General features: G+C 60.7%; 2 protein-coding genes across 6 annotated transcripts in view; both read left to right on the top strand.

Moving 5' to 3' along the window:
* Positions 1-24,361, top strand: part of ABCA2 (ATP binding cassette subfamily A member 2) — a 33,193-nt gene extending 8,832 nt beyond the window's left edge. For 2 of the 5 annotated variants that reach the window (XM_015279609.4, XM_015279607.4), the window contains 44 exons: positions 147-248; positions 718-903; positions 1,002-1,220; positions 1,868-2,199; positions 2,394-2,553; positions 2,783-2,911; positions 3,194-3,361; positions 3,653-3,749; positions 4,134-4,307; positions 4,394-4,496; positions 5,163-5,277; positions 5,921-6,111; positions 6,465-6,615; positions 6,921-7,125; positions 7,916-8,080; positions 8,310-8,490; positions 8,765-8,977; positions 9,251-9,447; positions 9,797-9,979; positions 10,421-10,605; positions 10,908-11,028; positions 11,213-11,503; positions 12,686-12,904; positions 13,251-13,353; positions 13,729-14,054; positions 14,664-14,877; positions 15,029-15,134; positions 15,486-15,597; positions 15,985-16,045; positions 16,276-16,450; positions 16,531-16,646; positions 16,905-17,052; positions 17,313-17,436; positions 18,360-18,492; positions 18,696-18,813; positions 18,916-19,094; positions 19,287-19,428; positions 19,750-19,884; positions 20,170-20,273; positions 20,573-20,665; positions 20,917-21,019; positions 21,183-21,320; positions 21,521-21,727; positions 21,940-24,361. In XM_015279609.4, coding sequence (XP_015135095.2) covers positions 147-248; positions 718-903; positions 1,002-1,220; positions 1,868-2,199; positions 2,394-2,553; positions 2,783-2,911; positions 3,194-3,361; positions 3,653-3,749; positions 4,134-4,307; positions 4,394-4,496; positions 5,163-5,277; positions 5,921-6,111; positions 6,465-6,615; positions 6,921-7,125; positions 7,916-8,080; positions 8,310-8,490; positions 8,765-8,977; positions 9,251-9,447; positions 9,797-9,979; positions 10,421-10,605; positions 10,908-11,028; positions 11,213-11,503; positions 12,686-12,904; positions 13,251-13,353; positions 13,729-14,054; positions 14,664-14,877; positions 15,029-15,134; positions 15,486-15,597; positions 15,985-16,045; positions 16,276-16,450; positions 16,531-16,646; positions 16,905-17,052; positions 17,313-17,436; positions 18,360-18,492; positions 18,696-18,813; positions 18,916-19,094; positions 19,287-19,428; positions 19,750-19,884; positions 20,170-20,273; positions 20,573-20,665; positions 20,917-21,019; positions 21,183-21,320; positions 21,521-21,727; positions 21,940-21,975 — 6,960 coding nt within the window. In that variant the 3' untranslated portion in view covers positions 21,976-24,361. The remainder of the gene's footprint in view (positions 1-146; positions 249-717; positions 904-1,001; positions 1,221-1,867; positions 2,200-2,393; positions 2,554-2,782; positions 2,912-3,193; positions 3,362-3,652; positions 3,750-4,133; positions 4,308-4,393; positions 4,497-5,162; positions 5,278-5,920; positions 6,112-6,464; positions 6,616-6,920; positions 7,126-7,915; positions 8,081-8,309; positions 8,491-8,764; positions 8,978-9,250; positions 9,448-9,796; positions 9,980-10,420; positions 10,606-10,907; positions 11,029-11,212; positions 11,504-12,685; positions 12,905-13,250; positions 13,354-13,728; positions 14,055-14,663; positions 14,878-15,028; positions 15,135-15,485; positions 15,598-15,984; positions 16,046-16,275; positions 16,451-16,530; positions 16,647-16,904; positions 17,053-17,312; positions 17,437-18,359; positions 18,493-18,695; positions 18,814-18,915; positions 19,095-19,286; positions 19,429-19,749; positions 19,885-20,169; positions 20,274-20,572; positions 20,666-20,916; positions 21,020-21,182; positions 21,321-21,520; positions 21,728-21,939) is intronic. The other 3 variants (XM_015279610.4, XM_015279611.4, XM_015279612.4) reach the window with 3 other exon arrangements.
* A 322-nt stretch (positions 24,362-24,683) lies between these two features.
* On the top strand, positions 24,684-27,305 carry CLIC3 (chloride intracellular channel 3). Its single transcript, XM_003642249.6, has 6 exons — positions 24,684-24,799; positions 24,981-25,090; positions 25,407-25,532; positions 25,663-25,769; positions 25,910-26,085; positions 26,467-27,305. Exons 1-6 carry the CDS (start codon positions 24,692-24,694, stop codon positions 26,626-26,628), a joined length of 789 nt encoding a protein of 262 aa, XP_003642297.4. The 5' UTR covers positions 24,684-24,691; the 3' UTR covers positions 26,629-27,305.
* The last annotated feature ends 8 nt before the right edge of the window (positions 27,306-27,313 follow it).

Raw genomic sequence — 27,313 nt, 5'->3', positions numbered from 1 at the left:
GCCCAGACTGAACCCTGGATGCCAGACCTGAGGGAGTCCCACTGTTCTGCCCTGTAGTCCCATACACCCAATGCTGGGGCACTGCTGGCAGTGGGGTCCCTCTGCTGTCAGCACACTCAGCAGTCCTGTTCCTGTCGTTGGTACAGGTGTACCGCCTGCTATTTGGGGCCTCTCCTTTGGCACCTGATGACACCCATGAGCGAGACCTGTGGGATCGGTTTGGACGCGGTGAGATGGCACAGCTGGAGGTGAGGAGCGTGTGGGGATGTGGCAGAGCCAAGATCATCCTCCATATCCCCTCTGCTCTGCATGCAGGGTTGTCTGAAGTTATCTGTCTGAGTAGGGACACCGTCAGGTGGCCAGAGTGGCAGTAGGGCCACCGGGGTTCCATCCTGGTGCTGACACCGATCCCTCAAGGCAGGCTTATGCCCGTGCCTTGATTTCCTGCCGCAAAGGGTGATGGCACTGCCAGGAAAGGAGGAGGAAATCATTACCCTCTGTGGCCCCAGGTGCCCTTGGCTGTGGGGAGAGAGGAGAGAGTCCCGTGACATGCCAAGGATGGTGCTCCCCCAGCTGTGCATGTTCCTATCATCCCCACTGTGGACATGGGTGCTGCGGGGGCATTCACGTGTGCTTGGGGTGGAGGGGGCACTGGGGAGCTCCCATGCACCCGGGGAACCCCTGCAGTCCCATCTACCCCCGTTGGTCCTCTTGCAGAAGAGCCTCCCCAGTGGCTGGAAGAGCCTGCGGGAGGGGCTGGTCCACAGGGCCCTGCGCGACCCCTCTGCAGCCTTGCAGCGGCCGGCGCTGCTCCGCCTGCTGTCCCAGGCCCTGGGCCTTACCAGTGCCGCCGCAGCCCCCGCTGGCTCTTACAATCCCCAGGCCTTTGTTGCTGAGATGGAGGTGAGCAGCCAGCTGCAGCGAGCCACACTCTGTGGGGTGGGCACAGCCGTGGTGCTCCCACCCCCCCAGACAGCTCAGCCACGCTCCCCTGTCTACAGCGCGTCCTCTTCACTGCACCGGTTCTGGAGCAGCTGACGTGTGAGCAGAGCTCGGGGACGCTGCGCCGCCTCCTGCGTGTGGCTCCCAGCCAGCAGCCGCTGCTGCAGGCGTACCGCGTACTGGTGTGCAATGGCAGCCAGGCAGCCCGCAAGGAGCGCTTTGCTCAGCTGGCTGCCGAGCTGCGGGACCAGATGGACACCCCCAAGATTGTCAGCAGGGTGAGCGCAGGCCGGGCCTGGCATCTGTGGCCGCAGGGCATGGGGGGTGGGCGGTGGGCCAGGGCTGTTCCAAACTGCTTTTCTCCAACCGCCAGGGGTTGTGCGGGGATCCTTGGCCAGCCCAGGTTTCTGAGACGTACTTCAGTACGTGCCTTGGCCCCCCCTTAGCCTGCGGGGACTGCCCAGGCCCGTGGCCTGCTGGGAGTGGCCTCCTGGCTCCGGGGGCACTGCAGCCGATGACCCCTTCCCGGCACCTAATCTGGCACTGTCTGTTGGACGTGGTGTCCCCAGCGTCCTCCCGGCTTGTCCCTACAGGGCCTACCCAGGGTTCCCTGAGAATGGCAGTGCCATCAGTGAGCTGTGCACTCCTCAAGGCTGTCTCTGCGGTCCCCCTCCTCATCCATCCTTGTCTGATGGATGTCTCACTTGTCCCCCAGCAAGACCTTGCCAGAATTTGGCCATATTCCTGCTGCCTGATTGCTGCAGATGTGCCGTGATGAGTCCTGGACACAGCTCCAACCTTGTAACCAAGAAAGGGGACATGACATCACTTGGGGTTCCATTGGCCCCCTCCCCTTGGCAGCAGGCAAGCAGGGCCACTTCAGTGCCCTGGCCACATGTAATCCCTTGTCTGCTTGTCCTCACAGCTGCAGCTGGATGAGGTGAACAGCACAGCAGCCCAGCACCAGCTCCGCACCCTCCTGGAGGACCTCGTGGAGATGGAGAAGGTTCTCCGTGACATGGACATCCTCTCAGCGCTGGCCAGGCTGCTGCCCAGGGGGGCCTGTGCCACCAAGGCTCCACCGCCCACAGCCAACAGCACCGGCTGGGCCAGCACGAACGCCACTGCCAGCAATACCACGACGGAGGAGGAGGGTGCCGGGGGGGACCCAGCGGACGGTGACAACCCCCAGGGGCAGTTCTCAGCCTTTGTGCAGCTCTGGGCTGGGCTGCAGCCCATCCTCTGTGGCAACAACCGGTAGGAGGCCTGGGAGGAGAATGGGACCAAGGGACGGCCTAGGCCAGGTGCTCCTCACAGCGTGCAGGAGTTGGTGCTTCACCGTGTCCTTGTGCCATGGCTGGGGGAAGTTCTGGGGGAGCCCTGGGCAGGGACTGCCCTCAGTGAGGGGTGTGGGGCTGGTGTGGGGTTTGTAGCCTGGGCTGTGTTCACAGGACCATTGAACCCGAGGCGCTGAAGCAGGGCAACATGAGCTCTCTGGGCTTCACCAGCAAGGAGCAGCGAAACCTGGGCCTCCTTGTGCATCTTATGACCAGCAACCCCAAAATCCTGTACGCGCCTGTGGGTACTGAAGTGGACAAGGTCATCCTGAAGGTGAGGGCGCAGAGGCCGGGTGCCCGTCCATCCCTGTGTGCCAGCCCTGCCGGATGGGCTTAGTGAGACGGGCACTGTGTGATGGTAGGGCTGAGCAGGAGGAGGCTGGCAGCTGCCAGCCAGTGCCTGTGGAGTGGGCACGGACCTCATGGCTGCTGGGTGCGCTGCAGCAGCGGCCTGGGCAGTGGGTAGCCCTGCCTCATCCCGCTGCATCACCTCCCTCCCACAGGCCAATGAGACCTTTGCCTTCGTGGGCAACGTCACCCACTATGCCAAGGTGTGGCTGAACATCTCCCCTGAGATCCGGGCCTACCTGGAGGAGGGCAGACTGCAGAGACGCATCCACTGGCTGCAGCAGGTAGGGTAATGCTGGGACTGAGCCTGCCTCAGCTTTTCCCAGGGGCAGAAAGGGGATGTTGTGCCCTCAGGTACCCTCTGCTTCTATATGTGAGGTGCTCCTGGGTGACCAGCCTGCTTTGGCAAGGACCGGGCTGTCTCCCTGTGCAGACTGGGTGCTGTCCTGCCATCCCCAGAAGGGGCACTGAGAAATGTTGGTCCCATCTGTGTCCATATTGGGGGCAGCACTGAATAGCAGGGGGTACTCCAACCTCCCTCTCCCATCTCTTCCGCCCTGTTCCAGTTCACCACTGACCTCCACAAGCACCCAGAGATCCTGAACATCTCCGACAATGACCTTCTGCACAGCTTTCTCAGTGGCAACTTCTCCCTGCCCAACGCCAGCGTCCTGCTCCAGCAGCTGGACACCATTGATAATGCTGCCTGCGGCTGGGTCCACTTCATGGCCAAGGTGAGGCTGCACCTGTCTGTGGGCACACAGGCGCTTGGAGCAGCACCTGTCACCCCTGGCTGTACTCTACAGAGTCGAGAGGGTCTGCAGAGTACAGCCAGACCAGGCTACAGGTTGGGAGAACTGGAGAGGATGGTGGCCAGGAGCTTGAGGGGGAGATTTTAATGGCAGATGCCCATCCTTTTGGGTTGAGGAGCTTGTGCAGGCATTTGTGATGGCACGTGCCATAGCGCAGGTGTGGGGTCCCCTATGAGGGGCAGTGGGGTCTCACTGGCCTTCCTGTCCCTCCAGGTCAGTGTGGACATCTTCAAGGGCTTCCCAGATGAGGAGAGCATCGTCAACTATACGCTGAACCAGGCCTACCAGGACAATGTCACGGTCTTTGCCAGTATGTCCCTGGGAACCAGCTCCTATACAGGGGTCCCTGAAACCACGTCCAAAGCTGTGCCCCAGGCGTGGGGCCACTGGCTCTGGGATGTTGGCTGCCTCAGTTTGTGTGTTGGGTGAATAAATGGCTCAAGCATGCCAGCTCTCTCCAATTACCTGTCCCTCTGTGCTGTGCCTTGATCCTGGCCACTGTCCTGGCTCACCGTGGGTGCCTGCAGTCACAATGGCCCCACATCCCATACCAGGGCATCCTCAGCCATCGTAGCCCTTGTCTTGCTCTGGGCAGAGACATGTTGAGCCCTGGATCTTGACCCCCACTGTGTCCCTGCCCATCACTGCAGGCTGGCCGGTGCCAGCAGGCTCTCTTTCTCTCTGCTGCCCACAGGCGTGATCTTCCAGACCAACAAGGACGGCTCACTGCCCCCACATGTCATGTATAAGATCCGGCAGAATTCCAGCTTCACAGAAAAGACCAACGAGATCCGGCGGGCATACTGGCGGCCTGGTCCCAACACTGGTGGCCGCTTCTATTTCCTCTATGGCTTTGTCTGGATCCAGGGTGAGTATCGGCTGCCTGACCAGCTGCCTGTGCCCCTCAGCCCCTACCTGTGCTGTCCGCTCAGCCTGGCCTCCCCTCCTCCCCAGACATGATGGAGCGTGCCCTCATCAACACATTTGTTGGCCATGATGTGGTGGAACCTGGCAACTATGTGCAGATGTTCCCATATCCATGTTACACCCGGGATGAGTGAGTAACATTTCTCTGGGCAAGGAAGGGCAGGGGCATGACCTTCCCTCTTCCCATCAGCCAGTCTGAATTGGCCAGGACACTTCTGGGAAACAGAGTCAAGTCTGGGGGGCCTGAGAAAGTCTGGTGAATGCCTTGGGAATGATGGGCAACCAGTTATGCTGTATCTTGAACTCCCAAGCCAAGCAAATGGAGAAGGATTTTTTCCCCCAGTTCATAGTTCAAATGAGGAACTCGTGGCTGCAGGTCACCTCAGAGGTTGCAATACTCAGGAAGAACAAAGAGAAGTGTGGTAAATAGGTCTGTCAGTGGTTATTGAACACAGTGATCTAAATAAAGCACTAAGGTCAGGAAGGTGCTAGGAGCCTTGCCCACACCAGGGTAGGAAGGACACTGCGATAGTCTGCACAGTGCTGCAGGCCTGGCTGCTGGAACCTGAGGGCCTGCACAGGTGTTTCTCATTAGAGGAACTCTGAGAAACATTTTCCCTTCCCGTGTCTCAGTTTCCTCAGGTACTGAATGGAGATGGGAGCAGTAGCCCTTGCAGGTCACTGAGGATCTGCTGAGTAGTCCCTGGGTGGCAGGAGAGACCCTCTGCTTCCTGGTGGCCTGTCCTCAGGGTTTTCCCAGGCTCCAGTTCTCTCTTCTCTTCTTATACTCCACCAGCTTTCTCTTCGTCATTGAGCATATGATGCCCCTGTGCATGGTGATCTCCTGGGTCTACTCAGTGGCCATGATGATCCAGCATATTGTGACAGAGAAGGAACATCGCTTGAAAGAGGTGGGGATGGTGGGGGAAATCCCTGGGGATGAGCAGATTATTTTCCATGCCTGCCTGCCCAGGGCAGCCCAGGCACAGAAACTTGTGCCAAGTTGTGCCCTGCTGCCAAGTTGCCCCCTGTGTCATCCCATAGCAGTTCCTAGACAGCAGCAGCCTAGAGCCCTGTCTGATAAGGGGAGAGCTCTACAGCCATCAGGAGTGTGCTGCTAGGCACAGTGCCAGGCTGAGCTGGCCAGTGTTTCAGGGAGCCACCCTCAGTAGCCAGGACAGCCTGCAGGAGAGCACTGACCCCAGCTCAGCCCGCATCCCCATTGCAGCACATCCTGCCATGTGCTGAGGCACTCAGCCTGGTGCTGCTGGGATAGGGATACCCACTGCAGGACCCCTGGCTCCTTCTGCACCTCTGGTGCCCCTGGCACAGATCTCACCTCCCAGGGCTCTGCTGCAGCTCATCTCTGGGCACAGCTGGTTCTCCTGAGCATCCCTGGTGTGAGCCCTGGTCAGCGCTGCAGGGTATGGAGCCTGCAGGCAGTCAGACTCTGGCTCTTCAGTGCTGCTCTTAGCTCTCTTAGGCCCAGCGAGTGAAGGGCTGGGGGATGTGTGGGATAGGGGACAGCCTCACTAAACAATGTCGGCCTCGCAGGTGATGAAGATGATGGGCCTGAACAATGCAGTGCATTGGGTGGCTTGGTTCATCACCGGCTTTGTCCAGCTCTCCATCTCAGTCACGGCACTCACTGCCATCCTGAAGTACGGCAAGGTCCTGATGCACAGCGATGTCCTCATCATCTGGCTCTTTCTTGCCGTCTACGCCGTGGCAACCATCATGTTCTGGTGAGTTGCCAGGCTCCCTCAGTGGGCCCAGGGGCCACCAGCAGTGCCAGGTCCCTGGCCATGGGGTGAGGGTGCTGGGAGCCCTGTGGTAAGGACTGGTGGAGGGTCGCCCCAACCAAGCGATTTGAGGGGTGCCTTTATCACCTCAACGCCAACAGAATCAGTGTGGGGAATACCCTGGTGGGGTGGGATCCTGGGTTGGGTGCTGGAGGGTTCCTCCATCCTTGGCAGGAGCAGCTCAGCCCTCTCATTCCCAATCAGAGGGTGGTGCTGGGTCCAATCAGCTCCTCCAGGTTGCAGGGTCACCTCAGCCTTGCAGTGGGGCTGACGATGTGACCCTGTCCTCTCTGCAGCTTCCTGGTGTCAGTGCTCTACTCCAAGGCCAAGCTGGCTTCTGCCTGCGGTGGCATCATCTATTTCCTCAGCTATGTGCCCTATATGTATGTGGCCATCCGGGAGGAGGTGGCTCATGACAAGATCACAGCATTTGAGAAGTGCATCGCGGTGAGTTGGGTGCAGCTGTCAGGAGGTGCCTGGCCCAGGCTTTGCCTCAGGTACCCTATGTCTCCTGCATAGCTACCACCAAGTCTTGGGCACCCCACATCTCACAGACAGTCCACCAAACGCTATGCAAATCTGTGCCCATGTGAACTGGCTCTCCATGGGACTTTGGAGGCATCTCCAGAAGGTCTGGTACCTCCCAGGGTGGGAAGCACCTCCATGGGTTTGGGTGGGGCAGAGCCAGATGGGAATTTACTCCAGAGTTGGCATGTGGCTCCTGCTGATGTGCACTTTCCTCCTCACTGCAGTCTCTCATGTCCACCACGGCGTTTGGGCTGGGCTCCAAGTACTTTGCACTGTACGAGGTGGCTGGCGTGGGCATCCAGTGGCACACCTTCAGCCAGTCGCCTGTGGAAGGAGATGACTTCAACCTCCTGCTGTCCATGATGATGCTGATCATCGATGCTGTGGTGTACGGGGTGCTCACGTGGTACATTGAGGCTGTGCACCCAGGTACGTGTGGCAAGAGCACCACTGGAGCACTTTCTCACTGGGGATGCTGTCGTTTCCTGCCTGTGCTCAGCCCAGTGTTCAGCACAGTGAACCAGATTCAGCACAGTGTGCCTCCGTGGTCCCCTGTGTGCGTCCTCTTGGGGGCACCTGCACACATGCCCTCACCCACTGGGAACTCCCCTGTCCCTGACAGTGTGCTAGGAGGTCTTCAATCATGTTTTGGGTGGTCCTGAGTGCAGCCAGGAGTTGAACTCAATGGTCCTTGTGGGTCCCTTCCAACTCAGGGTAGTCTGTGGTTCTGTGTGTCTCAGTTTACTGTCCAACTGGAGCAAAATATGGCATACACAATTGGAGCATGACTCCCTCTCATTGCCTGTTTGAGAAGGAGTCCTAGCTGTTCTGGTTTTCTAGTAAAACTGAAGCATTAGGCAGGCCCAGTTTTGCTTTGTTTTGCTGCACAGCCCAGCGGCATTTCCCTGAGCACTGGCAGACTATCCTGCTGTGCTGTTCCTGAGCCAGGGAGATGTCCCTGCTCATCCCTGTGCCTGCACCCAGCTCTGCTCCATCCCTCGGCCAGCTTCTGCTTGGACATGCTGCAGACGGTCCACCCTGGTGGGGTGGGATCCTGGGTTGGGTGCTGGAGGGTTCCTCCATCCTTGGCAGGAGCAGCTCAGCCCTCTCATTCCCAATCAGAGGGTGGTGCTGGGTCCAATCAGCTCCTCGAGGTTGCAGGGTCACCTCAGCCTTGCAGTGGGGCTGGCAATCTGACTGCACAGGGTTGTGCTTGCAGGCATGTTCGGCCTGCCGCGGCCCTGGTACTTCCCCTTCCAGAAGTCCTACTGGCTGGGTAACGGGCGAGTGGAGACCTGGGAGTGGACGTGGCCCTGGTCCCGCACCACACGCCTCAGCATCATGGAGGAGGATCAGGCCTGCGCCATGGAGAGCAGGAGGCTGGGTGAGCTGGCAGGTGGGGGCGGCAGCTGGGCTCCGGGGCTTGGCCCCTGTTGTGGGCATGCAGCCTGTGCGTCCCACGTACTGCATACCTGGGGGCTGCTGCCCACATCTCAGAGCAGGAAGAGCCAGGAGCTGGCACAGCCACTCCAGGGTGGAGCTGGGGAGATTCGCCCCCAGGAACCCTGCACACTGTGCAGCCCTGACCCCTCACTGGCCCGCTTTCATGACAGAGGAGACACGGGGCATCGAGGAGGAGCCAACCCACCTCCCCTTGGTTGTCTGCATTGACAAGCTCACCAAGGTCTACAAAACTGACAAGAAGCTGGCACTGAACAAGCTGAGCCTCAACCTCTATGAGAACCAGGTGGTGTCCTTCCTGGGGCACAACGGTGCAGGCAAAACCACCACCATGTGAGTTCCAGCCATGGGCTGTGTCCTGGTCAGTGATGAGTTGGGAAGGTGCCACATGGCCATCCTCACTGGGCTCCATGGCTGATGCTGTGCCCAGAGGGAAGCAGTGTGGGTATGAGAGTGGCACAGAAGGGGTACAGGTGGCCAATGCAAAGCCCTGCATTGATACTGCTCTGCCAGGGCCTGGCAGATACTCTGGGAAGTGGTGATTGAGATTGGAGACAGAGGAAGGCACACAAGGTCCCTCACTGTGTTCCTTTCTCCATCCGTCCAGGTCCATCCTGACTGGCTTATTCCCACCAACCTCGGGCTCCGCTACCATCTATGGTCACGATATTCGGACAGAGATGGATGAGATCCGGAAAAACTTGGGCATGTGTCCCCAGCACAACGTGCTCTTTGACAGACTGACGGTGGAAGAGCACCTCTGGTTCTACTCACAGCTCAAGAGCATGGCAGAGGAGGAGATCCGCAAGGAGATGGACAAGTAGGCACCCCCATCTGCACCTTTTGTGGAAGCAGGTCCCGCTCTGTTGTCTGTGCTGTGGGGAGTTGTCTGGGAGCAGGGATCACCCCTACTGCAGCTCCAACAAGTGTTTTTGGAAACGTGGGGTATTGGGCTGGCATAAGTTCTGTTCATAGCCTGGCTGTAGCTGGGCTGCCCTGACTGCCAAGAGCCACAGGCGGGAAAGAAGGGTGACATGCTCCCCGCAGGCACAGGCTGGCCCCAACAGCCTGCTGCTTCTGTCCCTGTTCCCAGGATGATTGAGGACCTGGAGCTCTCCAACAAACGCCATTCCTTAGTGCAGACCCTCTCAGGGGGCATGAAAAGAAAACTGTCAGTGGCCATTGCCTTTGTGGGTGGGTCGCGGGCTGTGATCCTGGATGAGCCCACGGCTGGAGTTGACCCCTATGCACGCAGAGCCATCTGGGACCTCATCCTCAAGTACAAGCCAGGTGAGCAGGGAAGGGCAGAGCCATGCATGGGGCAGAAAACTGAGCCTAGGCTTAAGAGTGGAGGGAAAACCCCTCGCTGTCCTCCCAGGAGGGACCAGGTGTGCCTCTCCTGGCTTCCAGCCCAGGCTGTGGCATGGCCTCTCCCTACATCTGTCTCTATGTGGTGGTCAGACTCCTCCACACCTGAGCCAGGGGTCCCTGTGAGACCCTCGGGGGATCAGCCAGCTCCATGCCCTCATTCCCCACACATCCTGACAGCATGCCATGCCAAAGCAATGCCTGGTAGGGCAGGCAGAGGCTGCAGCAGCCCTGACACAACCCCACACCCTCTCCTAACACTGTGCCACAGGGAGGACCATCCTGCTGTCCACTCATCACATGGATGAGGCTGACCTGCTGGGCGACCGCATTGCCATCATCTCCCATGGCAAGCTCAAGTGCTGTGGCTCCCCGCTCTTCCTCAAGAGCACCTATGGCGATGGCTACAAGCTGACGGTGGTAAAGAGGCAGTCGGACACCAGGAACAGTACAGGTCTGTGAGCCCAGCGGGACCTATGATTTGGTGCATCAGTAGATGGGACCAGCCCTTTCTGTGCCCCAGAAAGGAGCAAGAGGTCAAAACCCGAATGCTCCCACCCCAAGTCTCCATAGGCCACATGGAGGGCACAGTGGGACAGGACAGTGATGAAGGAGGTGGCACTGCCCAGCCCTGGTTTCTCCCTCTGGATCCCCAGTTAGACCCTACATGGAGGCGTTCCCCCCATGTTCTGGTCCTGGTCCAGACTAGGGGCTGCGTGCTGATGCCCATCGTGGGCAGTAGTGCCCCGTGGGGCTCAGGACCAGATGGCACAGCCGGGGCAGCCAGAAAGCCACCAGTGCCCTGTGATCAGTGACCGGGCATAGCATGGGCAGGGAGAGGTGGTCCTGGTAGAAGGCCAGATGAGGAGTGACCAGTGCTGCCTCTCTGCCACAGAGCCCGGCCAGCCCCACAGTCCTCCAGGCCACTCCTCCGTCAGCCCCTGCTCCGAGCCCCGTGTCTCTCAGTTTATCAAGAAGTACGTGGCCTCCTGCCTCCTCATCTCAGATACCAACACTGAGCTCTCCTACATCCTGCCCAGTGAGGCCGTCAAGAAGGGCTGCTTCGAGAGGCTCTTCCAGGTATCCAAGCCACACTGCCCACCTTGCAGGCAGAACAAGGATGGGGTCAGTGTTGAGGGGCGGGATGAGCCCAGTGGGCACAGCACCCTGTAAGACATGGGGAGAATGTGCATGTGAGCACGTGTGTGGGGGCCTTTGAGGGGCAGGACATGGCACTGGGTCTGTTCCAGCTCTGTTGAAGAGCATTGCCTGTACGTGCCAACAGCAGCTGGTGTGGGGCAGGGATCCCACCTGGCACTGGTTCTTGTGAGGAGTTGTGGCAGTGCTGGAGCCTCCTGCCCTCTTCATTTTCCTTTCTGCAGCACTTGGAGCAGAGCCTGGAGGAGCTGGACCTCACCAGCTTTGGGCTGATGGACACCACGCTCGAGGAGGTCTTCCTGAAAGTATCCGAGGAAGACCAGTCCCTGGAGAACAGCGATGTGGGTACGGCCTGCGGGGAGCTTGTGGTGGTGCTTCTGGCAGGGGGACGTGGCGGTGAGGTGAAGGCATCGTGTGCCTTCACGTGGGCTGTCCCAGCTAAGGGCAGGCTGCCGTTTGTGAAGCAGATCTGCTGGATGAGGCACAGCAAAGGCTGCCACAGCCAGCAGCAGCTCTCCCCTTCTTCCAGACATGAAGGAGTCCAAGAAGGATGCCCTGCAGCCACCCGTCCCTGAGCTGGGCCCGAAGCCAGAGGCCAACAGGGAGCCCCTGGCCGAGGTGGACGTGCCACAGAAGCCCGAGGTGGAGCTCAGCAACCTGGTGACCTGCTCCAAGCTAGCGCAGTCGCAGGCATCCCTGCGCTCAGCCTCCTCAGTGGGCTCCGTACGGGGTGACGAAGGTGGGGCTTATTCCGAGTTCTTTGGGGATTACTCTCCGTTGTTTGACAATCCTCAGGACCCTGATAACATCAGTCTGCAAGGTTCGTAGAACCGCACAGCGGTGTGCTGCTTATGCACTGTGACGGAGGTGCTCTGGAGGTGCTCTGGGATGGGGAGGATGGCTGCTCCGAGGCAGGAATGGAGCTGGCTCTCCAAGGGACATGGTGCCTGGTGCACTGGAGATTGAGACCGTGCTGGCTCAGCTGAGCCCCACGGGGCTGAGCTTGCGTTCCAACAGATGATGTGTCCAGGGAGCCTGTGCAGAGAAAGAGAAGGGGAGGTGCAGAGCCTGCAGCCTGGGGACAGGGCCGGGGGGGACGGCTGGAGACTGATGCTTTTAGCCAGAGTTTGTGCCCCTGAGCTGGCGGGCCCCGTGCTGAGACGCAGAGCTGGCAGGCTCACGGGCAGGTGGAGGCACGCCGGCGTTAGCCCTTCCCTTTGTCTCTCTCAGACCCCGGGGGTGCTGACCTGCACACTCACTCACTAACACGCTGCTTGCAATGGTGGCCGCTGGGGGAGCGGCGCTGTCCTGCACAGGGCATGCTGATCCCATGGCTGAGCTGCTGAGTTTCTCCTCTTGGCCCTCCAGTGTGGAGTTGTCTTCCAGAGAGTGACTTTGCCCTCCAGCCCCTGGCATGGGTTCAAGGCCATCCCTGCCCGGATGCTCAAATTGCACAAGCACAGAGCGTGCAGACAGAAGCCCGAAGGCAACTGTTTTATTTACAAATCCTTTTCTGGGTTATCCCACCAGTTCTTGTCATGATTAATTTATTGCTGTGACACTCTCCCTCCCCTGCCAGGGCTGCAGATTGCTCTGAGCGTTGCTGAATTTGGGTCAGCGGGAGGCAGAGCAGCAGCAGTGTGGCATTGCAGCTGTGCTCCTCGGGTCCCAGCTCCGTGTTCGCTGGGTCCCCACACATGTGACCCGTTCCCACTCTTCCTGATCAGCGCTAACCACTCTGGGCTGGCTGCAGCCAGTGGGAAGATGGAAGGGTTCTGCCAAAAAGCACCACTTTTGTTTCTTAAAAACTATTGTCACAGTTTCCCATTTTGGGCCATGAGAAACCCACCGGCCAGCCAACTTGCTTCATGCCATGGTCATACCGTGGCTCAGTGGCCCATCAGGTTGGCTGTGCCCAGTTCAGTGCCAGGGCAACTGCCAGCCAGGGCAGGTGCGGGACCCCTGGGCTCACACCCTGCTCTTTGCTGTCCCCTCACTGCAGACCAAGAGGCTGATGTGGAGGCGGAGGACCATGACCTGGCTGGGCAGGGGAGCTTCAAGCTGGAGGGCTCGTGGCTGAAGCTGCGCCAGTTCCACGGACTGATTGTCAAACGCTTCCACTGTGCCAAGCGCAACACCAAGGCCCTCTTCTCTCAGATCCTCCTGCCTGCCTTCTTTGTCTGCGTGGCCATGACTGTGGCACTCTCCGTGCCTGAAATAGGTACCTGTGAGCCCTTGTCCTGGTGGGTTTGGGAGGACACAGGTGTTTGTCCCATTCCCTTTCCAGGGCCCAGGCTCATGCCTCAGCCCCAGGCTGGGTGTTCACCCCCCTCTGCATTGGCAGCAGCTTGGAGGGAGAGTATGCGTCCCACTCCGCTGCCCCCACAGCAGCTGGGTCTCACTGACCTGCCCTCTCCTGCCTGCCCAGTGTGGCCAGCAGTGATGCTGAGGGGGAAGAGAAGGGATGAGGGCAAGGCCTGAAGGTGTTTGGCCAGCAGGCCTGTGAGTGTGGGGCCACATGGCAGGGTGCTGAGGCCACGAGCAGACTGCTGTCCTTATCTCCACAGGTGACCTGCCACCCCTCATCCTCTCCCCATCACAGTACCACAACTACACCCAGCCCAAGGGCAATTTCATTCCTTATGCCAACGAGGAACGGCGTGAGTACCGGTGAGAGCGCCATCTTCTACTTTGACCCTGTCCCCAGGACCTCCATGGGGTGAGGGAGGGCAGCTCACAGCGGGTCTGGTGCTGGAGCTGGTTTGGGCTCAGAGCAGAGCCAGGCCAACACAGTGTCCCCTTGCACAGTGTCCTCCATTCTCCTCTAGGGAGAGGTGCCAGCCCTGATGCTGACGGTGAGCAGCAGCTTAGCTCTTGCCAGGGCTGGGCTGTGTGGGTACCCAGGGCTGTACAGTCACGGTGCCTGTGCCCCTTCAGCCACTGCATGTGCTGAGGCCGCAGGGACTTGCCCAGAAAAGATGGACAAGGTGGGAATTCCCCCATCTTCTGTTTCTCATTCCTCCTAACGCACTCCTTTCCTTGCAGCCTCAGGCTGTCTCCTGATGCTAGCCCACAGCAGCTGGTGAACACTTTCCACCTGCCCTCTGGTGTGGGGGCCACCTGCGTGCTCAAGGCAGCCTTCAACAACACACTGGACCAGCCCATGCAGACCCTGAACCTCAACAGCAATGAGTCCAAGATGCTGGCAGCCAAGTACTTTGATGCTATGTGCATTGACTCCTTCACCCAGGGCCTGCCGCTCTCCAACTTCGTGCCACCACCTCCATCCCCAGCACCTTCTGACTACCCTGTCTCAATGGATGAGGACCTGCTGCATGCCTGGAACTCCACAACCTTCTCTACCATCAAAGGTATCACCTACACAACATCTGTTGTGCAGATCTGTCTGGGCTGGGAATTCATCTCCAGGTGGGGCGATGTGTCTTTCTGAAGGAGGAGCTCCAAGTGCTGGTCAGGTGCAGCTCACCATGGCCATGGCAGAGCATTGCTTGGCTGCGCTCCTGGTTCAGGGCTGGTGCTGGCCCCACAGCACTGCTCCCTGTCAGCTCCAGCAGTCCTGGTGGAGCTCGCAGGACTGGTGACACCACTGAGAGTCTTGTGGCTGGGATTGCTGGGCCAGGTGCTTTGTCCCCAGCCAGCAAAATGGTTGCGCTGCCTGTTCCAGACGCACTTCACACTCTGTCTCTGAACCATTTCTGTAACCTGTCTGCTCCAGAATTTTTTCCGTGTCCACCCCTGGCCCCTCTATCACTGGGGAACAAAAGGTCACTAAAAGACTGGGCTCTGGCCAGTGGGAGCCACTGTGAAGGGAGCAGAGGTCCCCTTCCTGCCTAGCTGGACCCCTTGGCTGAGCCTGCAGGGCATCGCTCCGTGTGCCCCTCTTGTCCTGAATGCCCTGTGCCACCCCGCAGCTGCTGCTGCCAGGAACATGGCTGCGAGCTGCCTCCTCTACCCCACAGAGACTGTCACCTCTGCCCCCTCCCTGCCTCACATCATCCATGAGCCCATCAAGTGCACGTGCTCGATGCAGGGGACTGGCTTCTCCTGCCCCAGCGGTGTGGGGGGCCACCCCCCACAGATGAAGGTGGTGACAGGGGACATCCTGGCAGACATCACAGGGCGCAACGTCTCCGAGTACCTGCTCTACACCTCGGACCGCTTCCGGCTGCACAGGCAAGAGAGAGGCTGGGGGTCCCACCCAGCACCATGGCGTGGGAGCGGGGCCCTCGGGGGCACTGACAGGAGCCAGGAGTGCAGTTGAGTGTGGCTCTGCTCCTGAGCACAGGGGACAGCAGTCACTCTTTGGACATGCTTTGTCCCACAGGTATGGAGCACTGACCTTTGGCAATGTCCAGAAATCCATCCCAGCTTCTTTTGGGGCCAGAGCTCCTGCCATGGTGCGCAAGATTGCAGTCCGGAGAACAGCCCAGGTAGGAGCATGCTGAGCCCTGAGGCAGCCGGGAGGTGGGTGGGTGGCAGCAGCCCCAGCATGATGGGAAGGAGGAGGGCAGCACCGCCTGCATAGCAGGGCCCGCTCATCAGCTGCTCTGCAGCCATGCTTTCTGCCAAGGGGTCTGTCAGGGCTCTCTCTCCATGGAGCACTTTGCAACACTCCCACCACAGTGGGTCAGACCCCCTGGGTCAGCAGTGGCCTGCTTTCCTCACAGCCATGAACACAGGAGTACCCTGTGGCCGTCCCACCCCACCCCACCCCATCCTATCCTGAATTCTGGCCTTGCCCAGCTCTTGCTGCCTCCCACTGCTCTTCCCTGCTCCTCCAGGTCTTCTACAACAACAAGGGCTACCACAGCATGCCCACCTACCTCAACGCTCTCAACAACGCCATCCTGCGAGCCAACTTGCCCAAGAGCAAAGGCAACCCTGCTGCCTATGGTGAGAACCTGAAGGAGTTTTAAGGACAGAAGCACATCAGGAACAGCTTGAGGACATGACCCAACAAGGCCCTGATCTAAAGTGCAGTGTTCCCCCTTGGACCAAGCGAGCTAACGCCCAGCTGGGGCAGGGGGCTCACTCTCCTTGGTTATATGTGGCTTGGGGTCTGGGCTAGGAAGGGTCTGGCTGAGGCAATGCCTCCTGGGCTTGCAGACTTGTCTGAAGGATGCTGTCTGCCAGCTGGTGAGAGGGAGGGCTCGGCCCCACAGTGCTGCATTGCTTCTGGGCTGCAAAGAAGGAAGCTCATCCTGCTGAAAGCCAGGACTACATAGGCTGGAGCTGCAGCAACGTTTTCCTTTCACACTCTGACATTTCTTTTTCCTGCAGGCATCACAGTCACCAACCATCCCATGAACAAGACCAGCGCCAGCCTGTCCCTGGATTACCTGTACGTGTGGGGAGCTGGTTCATGGGAGGGTGGCCATCATGTAGAATGGGAAGGAGCTCCCCGCTGTGGTTTGCAGGGGAAAGCTGAGGGTTCTGCTGTGCATGCACCATGGGGAGGGACTGGGAGGCTGTGACATGGAAGTCCCTGTTCTGTGCACAGAGGCTGTCTCACAGTAGGGCGAGCAGCTGAGGATGATGGTGTCTCTGCTCTTCTACTTGCTCTTGATGCAGCCTGCAAGGCACAGATGTGGTGATTGCCATCTTCATCATCGTGGCCATGTCCTTTGTGCCAGCCAGCTTTGTGGTGTTCCTGGTAGCTGAGAAGGCCACCAAGGCCAAACACCTGCAGTTTGTGAGCGGCTGTGACCCTGTCATCTACTGGCTGGCCAACTACGTGTGGGATATGGTGAGTGGGGCACATGGCCTCACTGTTGATCCCCCTGGGCTGAGCAGGCAGGCAGTCACCAAAGTTTCTGTCCTCTCCAGCTGAACTACCTGGTGCCGGCCACGTGCTGTATCATTATCCTGTTTGTGTTTGACCTCCCGGCATACACCTCTCCCACCAACTTCCCTGCTGTCCTCTCACTCTTCCTGCTGTATGGGTATGTTGCTGAGATGGGGTGAGCAGGGCAGGGGGTGAGCCATGGTGCATCAGTGCATCCATCCGCACTGTGGCTGCGCCAGGATGTGGCTCTGGGGCTGCCTGTGTGTCTTCTGCAGTTTCTGTAGCTCGTGGGCTGGGAGACCCCAGGGAGAATGGGGCTGGGAGATGGGCTCTGGGATATCCCACAGCTCGCTGGTTGTTGCCATGGTCCCTTTCCTGCCACGCTCACATGCAGTCCTGCTGCTTGCCTCCCCAGCTGGTCCATCACCCCCATCATGTACCCTGCCTCCTTCTGGTTTGAGGTGCCCAGCTCTGCCTATGTCTTCCTCATCGTCATCAACCTCTTCATTGGCATCACGGCCACCGTTGCCACGTTCCTGCTGCAACTCTTTGAGCATGACAAGGTATGAGCTTCACAGCTCTGGCTGGGGCCGCCAGGAAGAGAGGAGGTGCCTCCCTCAACTTGGTGAGAGGGAAGATGCCCCTGGCACAGTACAAGGAGCCAGGACGCTGTGACAGAGTGCTGCCAGGGTGGTGCCAGACAGGATGGGACCTCAGGAGGTCTCGACTGCAAACTCCTGCTCACAGCCATCCTGATCCTCCAGATGCTTGCAGCCCCCACGGATGTTTCTGATGGTTGTATTCTCTCTTCCCATCCCCACAGGATTTGAAGTTGGTGAACAGCTACCTTAAGAGCTGCTTCCTTGTATTCCCTAACTACAACCTTGGTCACGGCTTGATGGAGATGGCCTACAATGAATACATCAATGAATACTATGCCAAGATCGGTATGGCCTCTTCCTCTCACCCTCCCTTGCTCCACAGTGGGCCAGGGGAGATCATTGTGCTGCACATCCCCTCCTACCACCCTGTGGGACCCTCCTGGGGTCTAGAGCAACCTAGAGTAAAGAGCCGGGGGATGTGAATGAGAGGGCCTCAGGAGCAGACACAGTTGAGAGCCCGTTGAGAGGCATGTTGTGGCGCCAGTGATGCTGAGCACAGTTTCTCAGGCCATTCCATATATCAGCCCTGCAGAGAGCAGAAGTTGTGAGCCCTGGCAGAATTGCACATTTCTGCTGCCATCACACACTGCCCGTGGTGTGGGCACTGTGCAGTGATCTGAGAGATGGAAATGCAGGGGCTGCTTTTTTCCAGATGTAATCTCTTGTTTGCATGGCTGCATTGCCCTACCAAAATGACCGTTTTGCTAATTGCAGCTTCAAGTTGGCGTCAGAAAGTTTTGGTGCTGCTGGCATCACAGGAAGTATTTAGGAGCAGAATCCGACATGTCCATTCAGTACACATTCTCAGTTGGATTGATCCACCCCACTGAGGTTGAAAAGTTGCAAGGTGATTTCAACAACAAATGTGTTGTGAATGGAAAGCCTTGTTGTCACCAGCCGTGGTGCCAGCAATGCCAGCCAGCCTGGGAAGATGCAGGAATGTGGCAGAGGAGGGGATGCAGAGCAGGGCAGTGTCACGTGTCAGCCTAGCTTAAGACTTACAGTGAGCATTGCGGTGAGATAGCAGCTGCTGCTACCTGGTAGTTTTACTGCTGACCTCCTGGGCATCACCCACATTACCTCCGGTCTGTCGTGGTGGTGGCCCTGTTCCCTGGAGCTGTCACATGGGGTCTATGGGTTCAGCACATGTGCTGGCTGTCCTCCTGGGAAGGTGCCCCCAGCTGCTCTGTGCTCTTCATCCCACTCAGGGCAATTCGATAAAATGAAATCACCCTTTGAATGGGACATCGTGACTCGAGGGCTCGTTGCCATGACAATCGAAGGCTTCGTTGGCTTCTTCATCACCATCATGTGCCAGTACAACTTCTTCCGGAAGCCTCAGTGAGTGTGGCAGGGTTGTGCAGGGCTGTGCAGGGCCGTGCTCCCGCTGGCTGCAGCCTCCCCAGCCCTTCGCGACGGGGCAAAGCTTTGCTGTGGGACCCTCAGCTCGGCGCTGCCCCTGCCACCTGTCCCCAGCCCCTGCCCCCTGGAGAGGTGCGGGAAGGCAGCTTGCCCCCCACCCCGCCCCTCGCTCCCTTCCACAGGCGGCTCCCTGTCTCCACCAAACCCATTGAAGATGACATCGATGTGGCCAACGAGCGGCACCGCGTCCTGCGTGGCGATGCTGACAACGACATGCTGAAGATTGAGAACCTCACCAAGGTACTGCCGCCCCAGTGGTGTGGCACAGGGGTGCTGTGGGGCATTCAAGGGATGCAGGCTGGGCTGGGGTGCTGGGCTGAGCACCCTGCCCTGCCCTGCCAGGTGTACAAGTCCCGCAAGATCGGGCGCATCCTGGCTGTGGACCGGCTGTGTGTGGGTGTGCGGCCAGGGGAGTGCTTCGGGCTGCTGGGTGTCAATGGTGCGGGGAAGACAACCACCTTCAAGATGCTGACCGGGGATGAGAGCACGACGGGAGGAGAGGCCTTTGTTAATGGGCACAGGTATGGGGGCACGGGCTGGCGGGGGCTTGTGGATGGGATGAGGACTGCTTTGGAGCTTCCCATGAAAAGCAGTGTGAGCCTGCCCCTGGGGCTCCCTGGTGCAGCCCTGCATCCTGCTGGGCCACCCTTGTCTGTGCGCTGTCTGTGACCCCGGCATTCCTTCTCCCTTTGGCCTCTCTGTCCTTCTCACAGCATCCTGAAGGAGCTCCTGCAGGTCCAGCAGAGCTTGGGCTACTGCCCCCAGTTTGACGCGCTCTTTGATGAGCTGACAGCCCAGGAGCACCTGGAGCTCTACACGCGCCTGCGTGGCATCCCCTGGAAGGACGAGGAGCGGGTAGGGTTTCGGTAGGGCGTTTGGCAGTGCCTGAGGGCTGGTGCTGTGCCACATCTGCTCTGGGAACAGCATCTCAGCTATCACTGGTAGACACCAAAGTGGGTGCAGCCCCACTCATGACTGCCTGCTGCTGCCTCAGCAGTGCTCCTGCGGCGTGTCCAGGGCTGCGCATAGGTGCAGGGAGGCCCCGGTGGTGCTCAGAGCTGTGTGAGGGGCTGCCACGGGGCTATTTGCCCATTGCCCTCTGCCTGCTCTTCACATCTTTTGCCCAGGAGTGTTTGGGTCCCCAGGAGGGTGATCACAGCCCTCTGCACCTTGCAGGTGGTGAAGTGGGCGCTGAAGAAGCTTGAACTGACCAAGTATGCTGACAAGCCTGCCAGCACCTACAGCGGAGGCAACAAGAGGAAGCTGTCCACAGCCATCGCTCTGATTGGATACCCAGCCTTCATCTTCCTGGTGCGCCCTGGGCCCCCTGGCACTCTGTGACATGGGGTCTTTATCCCACTCCCATAAGACCCATGCTTCCACTCAGTTCCTTACCCCTGGGTGTGGACCCAGGCTAGCGTGCAGCTGTCCCGGGTAAAACTGTGCCCTGGGAAGGGAATTCCTGCCCCATGGCCTTGCCATGAGCATTCCAAGCCAGGGGGGGCAGGGAGGCAGAGCTGTGTCCATGCATTGGGAAGGGAGTTGTGGGGTTCCACCTGAGAGCCAGCTTGTCTGAGGGTGCCATGTGTCCCACAGGATGAGCCTACTACAGGGATGGACCCCAAGGCACGGCGCTTCCTCTGGAACCTCATCCTGGATGTCATCAAAACAGGCCGCTCTGTAGTGCTCACATCCCACAGGTCTGAGGGGCTTTAGGCTACACCTGCAGTGCTTCCAGGCACCTCATGCACTGTGGACAAATGGTGGGGGGGAGAGAGGCACTTCTGCCTCTGGGGGACAGCATATGGCAAAGGGCACAGGAGTGGAGGGAGCCTGGGTAACCCTGCTGCTGCCTCCCATCACTGGTGGTGGTGCTGGTGGCCCTGGTGCATCAGCTGAAGGCCTGGGAAGCTCAGCTCCCCATGTGCCACGGCCTGCAGCTCCTCGCTGGCTGCCTGTGCCACACATCTCCAGGCTCAGGCCTGCCCTCTGTCCCCAGCATGGAGGAATGCGAGGCGCTCTGTACCCGCTTGGCCATCATGGTGAACGGGCGGCTGAAATGTCTCGGCAGCATCCAGCACCTGAAGAACAGGTAAGAAGCTGGGGGGGTCCAGCAACCTGCCAGGAGGTGCCAGGTGCCACGTGGCAGAGTGATGGCATGGCATCCACCCCAGGCTTACAGCCCTTTGTGCAGGTGCTTTAGAGGGTGGGCAGGGGGACCGGGGCAGTCCTGGTGGGCACAGTCACCGCATCCCTAGCAGGCAGGTGTCCGTGGGGTTGGTCTTTCCCCACAGAGATGCAGGTGAGGTGATAGGGCCTCACGGGGACCCCATCCCTTTGCAGGTTTGGTGATGGCTACATGATCACAGTGCGCACAAAGTCCAGCCTCAACGTCAAAGAGGTGGTGAGGTTCTTCAACCGCAACTTCCCTGAGGCCATCCTCAAGGTAACGCCCCAGCAGTGGCAGTGCCGCCTCTGCCAGCCCATGCCGTGGTGGAAGCAGCCTTCATCCCCCAAGGGACCTCATCTTGCCTTCAGCTATGGGAATGTGGGTGATCTGATGCGGTGTGGGGAGTGAGTGCTCCATTGTGACCTTGATGACTTTGCAGGAGAGGCACCACACTAAGGCCCAGTACCAGCTCAAATCGGACCAGATCTCACTGGCACAGGTCTTCAGCAAGATGGAGCAGGTGGTGGATGTGCTGGGCATTGAGGACTACTCCGTCAGCCAGACCACGCTGGACAATGTGAGGCTGGGGATGGCACAAGCAGCCAGTTGCTCATGCTGAGGGAGGCTGGCAGTGCCCACGTGCCTGCCAGAAGCCTTCAGGACAGGAGCGAGTGCTGGGCTGCGAATGTGGGGGCACACGGAGGCAGGGTCACAGCGGCAGAGATGCCAGGTGAGGGGCAACCCCAGGACGGGGCTCTCACCCCTTTTTCCTTCCAGGTGTTTGTGAATTTTGCCAAGAAGCAAAGCGACAACCTGGAGCAGCAAGAGACGAGCCCCAGCTGTGCCCTGCAGTCCCCCTGGGAGCGCGTGCTGAGCCTGCTGCGCCCACGGGCTGCGCCCACGGAGCTGAGGGCCCTGGTGGTGGAGGAGCAGGAGGACCTGGAGACTGATGATGAAGGCCTCATCAGCTTCGAGGAGGAGAGGGTGAGAGGCAGCCCCAGTATCTCGGTGTCCCCACTCTCTGTTCTGTCCTTGTCATGGGGCCCCAGCGTCGCACCTGGGCCCTCATCCTGGGAAATTAAGGCCAGACGGGGGCTAGACCTGAGGGTGCTTATCAGGGGAGGAGGGGCCTGGGGGCTCTCCCAGCTCCTGGGCAGAGTGCCTCCCCCTGAGCCCTGCTATCTGTGTGCCCCCAGGCTCAGCTGTCATTTAACACAGACACGCTGTGCTGAAGAGCTGAGGAAGGAGCCACATCCCCAGGCTGTGATGCCATCGGACACTTTTCGCCTTTCCCCTCCCTTCGCCCCCATCGAGTGGATGCAGCTGGCGTGGGGATGTGGATGGCGGCCTCCTTCTGCCCTGCTGCTGGGGAGGACGTGGCAGGTGCAACACCAGCCCTGATGGACCCTGCAAGCTGCCACCCCAGCCCACCTTGTCCCCTTCAGCTCTGGGGCTGTGTCCCCGTGCCACACCTGGGGCTGCTGTCCTCGCCAGCTAGCCGGGCTGGCACGTGCCACGAACAGACTGTGAAGAGGAGGACGTGATGCCGGTGCCACCAGCCCCACAGGACAGGGAGGAGGCCAGTGAGAGCGGTGCCTTCGGACAGCCATGTTGCACCCACCCCAGGGACCCCTGGCTGTGGAAATGCCCCTGTTCCATCCCAGCCCAGGCCTGGCCCTGGTGTGGTCAGAGGAAGGACTGCTGCTTTCTCCTCGTTTCCATCGCGTTCTGGGCCTGGTGCTGGCCGTGGCATCACAGGGGCTCAGTGGCCCAGCACGGCAGGGGCTGGAGCTCCGGTGCTTCACCCTCCTTTGATTGCTGCTGCTGGTGCTGCTGCCAGGACCTTGCTGTGCCCTCATGCCCCTGAGCTCCCAGCTCACTGCTGGTGCCCCGGGCTGCTCCTGCCTGGGGCTGGTGCTGGGCCCACTCTGCCCTGCCTCTCCCGGCTTGCTCTGGGCACTCGATGCCATCCATGGGGCAAGGCACCTCCACCCACACCAAGAGGCACGCGGTGGGGCAGAGGGGTATTTCACAGGGTATTTCACATGCTGGCACCAGCTGTTTCTCCCCTCTGCCCCCAACCGCGTCCTCCAGCCCCCCACCCTGCCCCTCTGCCTGCCGCTGGCCCCTGCTTCCCACAGCCTGCAATAGGCACAGGGCAGTGCTGCAGCTGTGCCAACCATTCTGCTGTCACCCATCCTGCTCTCCACGGCCACGGCCCAGCGCAGGAGTGCTGCTTCACTGGAGGTACTGAGAAGGAGCTGCTGCACCCAGGATGGTTTCTGAGCCTGAAAACAACCTGTAGGGGTGAGGGCAGGGCAGCCCACCAGGGCACTGGTCAGCCTGGCAGTGGTACCCGAGCTGTTGGGCAGGGAAGGACAGCAGCGGCGCTGTGCCCGTCCATGTGCAGCGTCACCTGGGGCTGCAGTGGGCACCCTCAGGGCGGCAGCACCCCTCCTTTCTGCAGAGGGTCCTGCCACCTCCTCACCCATGGGGGGCTGTGCCCGGCACCCCCAGACTGCAGCTTTTCGGCGGCCCACAGCCATGCCCAAAGCAGAGGTGACTGCTGAGCCTGTACTGCTAACCTGGCCATCCTTCTGTGCCCCTGGGCTCCCACTCCCCTCGAGGTGGCCGTGCCCTGCTGCCCGCACTGTGCTGCCTGTGCCCACCGCTTTGCTTTGATTGCTGCGGTGGGGGCAGTGCTGTGGGGGTGTGGGACGGGGCTGCTGCTGCCTCTGCTCAAGGACAGACCCGGGGTGGGAGCAGTGCCACTTCGCCCTCTGCTATGCCCACAGCCCGCCAGTCCAGTGTGCCACCTACTAGAGATTGTGATACAATATACAGTATTTTCAATAGGGGAAAAACTGGGGGTGGGGGGGGAGATAAGCTCTATTTTCAGATTTTTCAGACCATATATTTTTTACGGCATACTGGAAGCTGGCCGGTCCCTGGGTGCTGCAGCGGGCAGGGTCGAGCGCTGGGGGAGCAGTGAGCTGTGGGTTCGCCCTTTGCCACCAGGGAAAGGAGGGTCCGCGTCGCCTGCAGGCATCCAGGTGTGACCTGGGAGGGGGGGACAGCCCAGCCCCCTTCGGGCACCAAAGGGTGGGCACGGCGCCCTACCCTGCTGCAGGGCTTTGTGCTCATCCCACAGCTGCCTTGCTGCTGTGCCTCCGGGGCTGCTCGTGCAAGGAGACGCCCCCACCCCAGCACTCCCACCCGTTGCCGTCCCGTTGTCCTCGGGTGCTCAGCAAAGCCGTTGTACCCCTCGCAGAGTGCCCAGCGGAGCCTGTGGGCCTCGTGCCCTCCCTACTCCGGGTGTGGGAGGGCCATGCGGAAAGGCGCCCCACGGCAGCTGGGCTGGAGCGGCACGTTGCCCAGGGCGGAGTGCCCGCTGCCTTAACACTGTTTGCTTTCTTGAGTTTGGCCCCGCTTCCCAGCTGGCCTCCCCCCGCACCGCCGAAGGAGCAGCTCCCGTGCCATGCACGGCCCCGAGCGTGGGGCACCCCGGTGGGTGGGAGTGCTTCGGAGGAGCCTGTACATTGCTAGCAAAAAGAAAAAAAAAAGAGAAATGAAATGTGAAAATGATGATTGTTTTAAATAAAAAATAACTGGAGCCAGCGAGGCCGGGTAGTGAGCGGTGGGCAGGGGGTGGGAATGCCGGTGCTACGGAACGGCACCGGGAAGCGGCCGGGCACGGGGTGAGGAGCGGCTCACAGTGCCCTGGGCAGGGCGGGGGGCGCAGGGGCACGGCGCGGGCATCGCCCGGAGCCGGTGCGGGGATGGCGGGGGGGGCACGGAGCGCCGTGGGGCACTGCACCCCCCATCACTCCCCTCCCCGGGCAGAGCCGCCCTTTGCCGCTCCGCTGCGGTCGTGGGGCCCCGCGACGGGGCGGCCCCTCCGCGCCGTGGGGCCGCGCGTGGGTGGGAGCGGGAGCACCCCGGGGAGGAATGCGGGTTGGGAGGGGCCGCAGCTCCGGCACGGGCACTCGCTGCACAGTCACCGCTCAGCCGCCGCCCAGCATGGACGAGAAGCCCCAGATCCAGCTCTTCGTCAAGGTGAGGACCCGCCCGGGGCCGGGGGTGGCCGGGCCGGGGGTCGCGGCTGTCGCTGCCGGCGAGCGTCGAGGCCGCCAGCATTGCCGTCAGCGTCCGGCCGCTGCCCCGACCGCTGCCACTGCCACGGCCGCCGCGGGGAGCGCACCGGAGCGCGGCGGCTGAGCTCTGCCTTTGCCCGCAGGCGAGCGAGGACGGGGAGAGCGTGGGGCACTGCCCCTTCTGCCAGCGGCTCTTCATGGTGCTGCTGCTCAAAGGAGCTCCCTTCACCCTCACCACCGTGGACACGAAGAGGTGAGCGGTGCCCCGCGACGCGGTGCCGGCCCGGGGGCGTGGGGTGGGACAGCCCTGCCGCGTGCACCGCCCCGCCGGGTGCGGGGAGGTCTCACCGCGTGGGGGAGGGGCTGAGGACAGCCGTTGTACCCCTCACTGCCCCCCGTTGCCCTGAAGGAGAGCGGCGGGCGCTTCTTGGGCGGAGCTGCCGCGGGCACACCCAGGGCAGGGGCAGCCCGCGGGGAACACCTCATCCTTTTGCCCGGGACACGCCGGGTCCCGGTGTGCCGCAGATCCCCGGGCAACGCGGGCGACGGCAGCTTCCTCTCTCCTGCAGGGCACTGGATGTGCTGAAGGATTTTGCGCCCGGCGCTCAGTTGCCTGTTCTGCTCTACAACGGAGACTCCAAGACCGACACAGTCACCATCGAGGACTTCCTGGAGGCCAGGCTGGCCCCCCCCACGTCAGTGGCTGGCACTGCCCTGAGAGGGGCTAAGGGGAGAGGGGTGGGGGTGGAGAAGCTGAGGAAGGGGTGGGGGTGGCAGCTCCCAGCCCTGCTGTCTCCTTCCCCAGCTGTGCCCATGTCACCGCAGGTTCCCCAGCCTGGTCCCGCGGTACAAGGAGTCAAGGCTGGCTGGAAACGACATCTTTCACAAGTTCTCCACCTTCATCAAGAACCCAGTGCCTGCTCAGGATGAGGGTGAGGAGCTGGGGGGCACGCCGTGCCGTGCCGTGCGGGGGCAGAGGCAGCGCCAGCCTAGGCCCGGCGAGAGCGGTGCAGGCACAGTGCTGGCAGGAGGCTGCCTGCAACCCTGACTGCACACTGCTGCCGCCCCACAGCGCTGCAGCGGAACCTGCTGAAGGCCCTGCTGAAGCTGGATGAGTATCTGAGCACACCCCTGGAGCACGAGCTGGCCCGTGAGCCCCACCTCCGAACCTCCCAGCGCCGCTTCCTCGACGGCAACCAGCTCACGTTGGCTGACTGCAACCTGCTGCCCAAGCTCAACATCGTGCAGGTGTGTGGCTGTCCCTGCTGCACGCTTTCTTTCCTTGCCTTGCCTCCTTGGTGCTGCCTGCCCCACATTCTCACCTCCTCCTGGGTACTCACCTGCCACCTGCCTGTACTCCCTTTTCCCTCTGCCATCCCCTGGCTCTCTGTGCGCCCCAGGTGCCCGCCTGGTGCCCCACAGCTCCAGCCCAGCACTGCACCTTTCTAGACCCCACTCCCTCTGCATCCCGCACCAGGTGCCCCTCCTCCATCCTGTGCTGTGCCAGCCATGTCCTCTTGCCCCGTGCCATCCTCCCTGGCTCCCACCAGTGAGCACCACCAGCTCCTGGCTGCAGGCCCTCCCCCAGCACACCGCAGGCACACAGCAATGGGCTGTTTGTGCCCGCAGATTGTCTGCCAGCATTACCGCCGCTTCGGCATCCCCAAGGATCTGCAGGCAGTGTGGCGCTACCTTAACAACGCTGCTGAAACCAAGGAGTTCAAATACACCTGTCCCAGCAGCGAGGAGATCGTGCAGGCCTACCGCTCTGTCGTCCGGTCCCCGCAGTGAGCCGGGCAGACACCCAGGCGGGCACAGGGCTGGGCAGCAGCTCAGCACCACCTGGTGCTGCTGCTCCCACCACCATCCTGCCCGCACATGCCTGGGAGGGCAGAGCATCAGCACCCAAATTTCCCCAGCTGGCACCCAAGGTGCCTCGCATTGAGCCTGCCAACGCTTTCTTGCTTCTCGTGTCACCCTCCCTGCCTTGCCGGGACACCCTCGACCCACCCTGTGGGGCCTCAAGCATTAAGGATGGGTACAGCCATGGGCACTGCTTGTAACAGAACTGGGCAATGCTGAGGGGAGCAGTGGGGGCTGGGGAAGAAAAGCTGCCTGGAGAGCAGTGCACTGCAGTGGGAATCCCTGCAGTCTCCCACCACGTGAGCTGCCCTAAGCGGGGGTACGGCCAGGACAGCACGCACTGCAGGGTGTCCGTGAGCAGCAGCACAGGGTGAAGGGAATCGGCACAGCTGTGACAAAGCCCTGGGAACGGAGCTGGGGGGGGACACTGCAGCACCCTGCCCCGTCACCACTGCCCCCGCAAGGAGAGCAGAGGACAACGTCCTGCCAGGACTTGCTGCTAGGAAGCTCTCTGGAGCCGATTTGGGACAGGGATAGGGATGAAGTGGGGAAAGTCCAAGCCATGCATCAGAGCACCTGGAAATCAATAAAGGCTTTGCAAGTGAGACAGGAA

This window comes from Gallus gallus, chromosome 17 (assembly GCF_016699485.2).
Source record: "Gallus gallus isolate bGalGal1 chromosome 17, bGalGal1.mat.broiler.GRCg7b, whole genome shotgun sequence".
NCBI lineage: Eukaryota > Metazoa > Chordata > Aves > Galliformes > Phasianidae > Gallus > Gallus gallus.
This window is presented reverse-complemented; position numbering and strand designations above follow the sequence as displayed.

Coding starts and splice junctions, on each gene's coding strand:
- CLIC3 (XM_003642249.6), top strand. CDS start 24,692: ATGCGGGTTGGGAGGGGCCGCAGCTCCGGCACGGGCACTCGCTGCACA. Junction 24,800..24,980: donor AGATCCAGCTCTTCGTCAAG/GTGAGGACCCGC, acceptor CTTTGCCCGCAG/GCGAGCGAGGACGGGGAGAG. Junction 25,533..25,662: donor GCCAGGCTGGCCCCCCCCAC/GTCAGTGGCTGG, acceptor ATGTCACCGCAG/GTTCCCCAGCCTGGTCCCGC.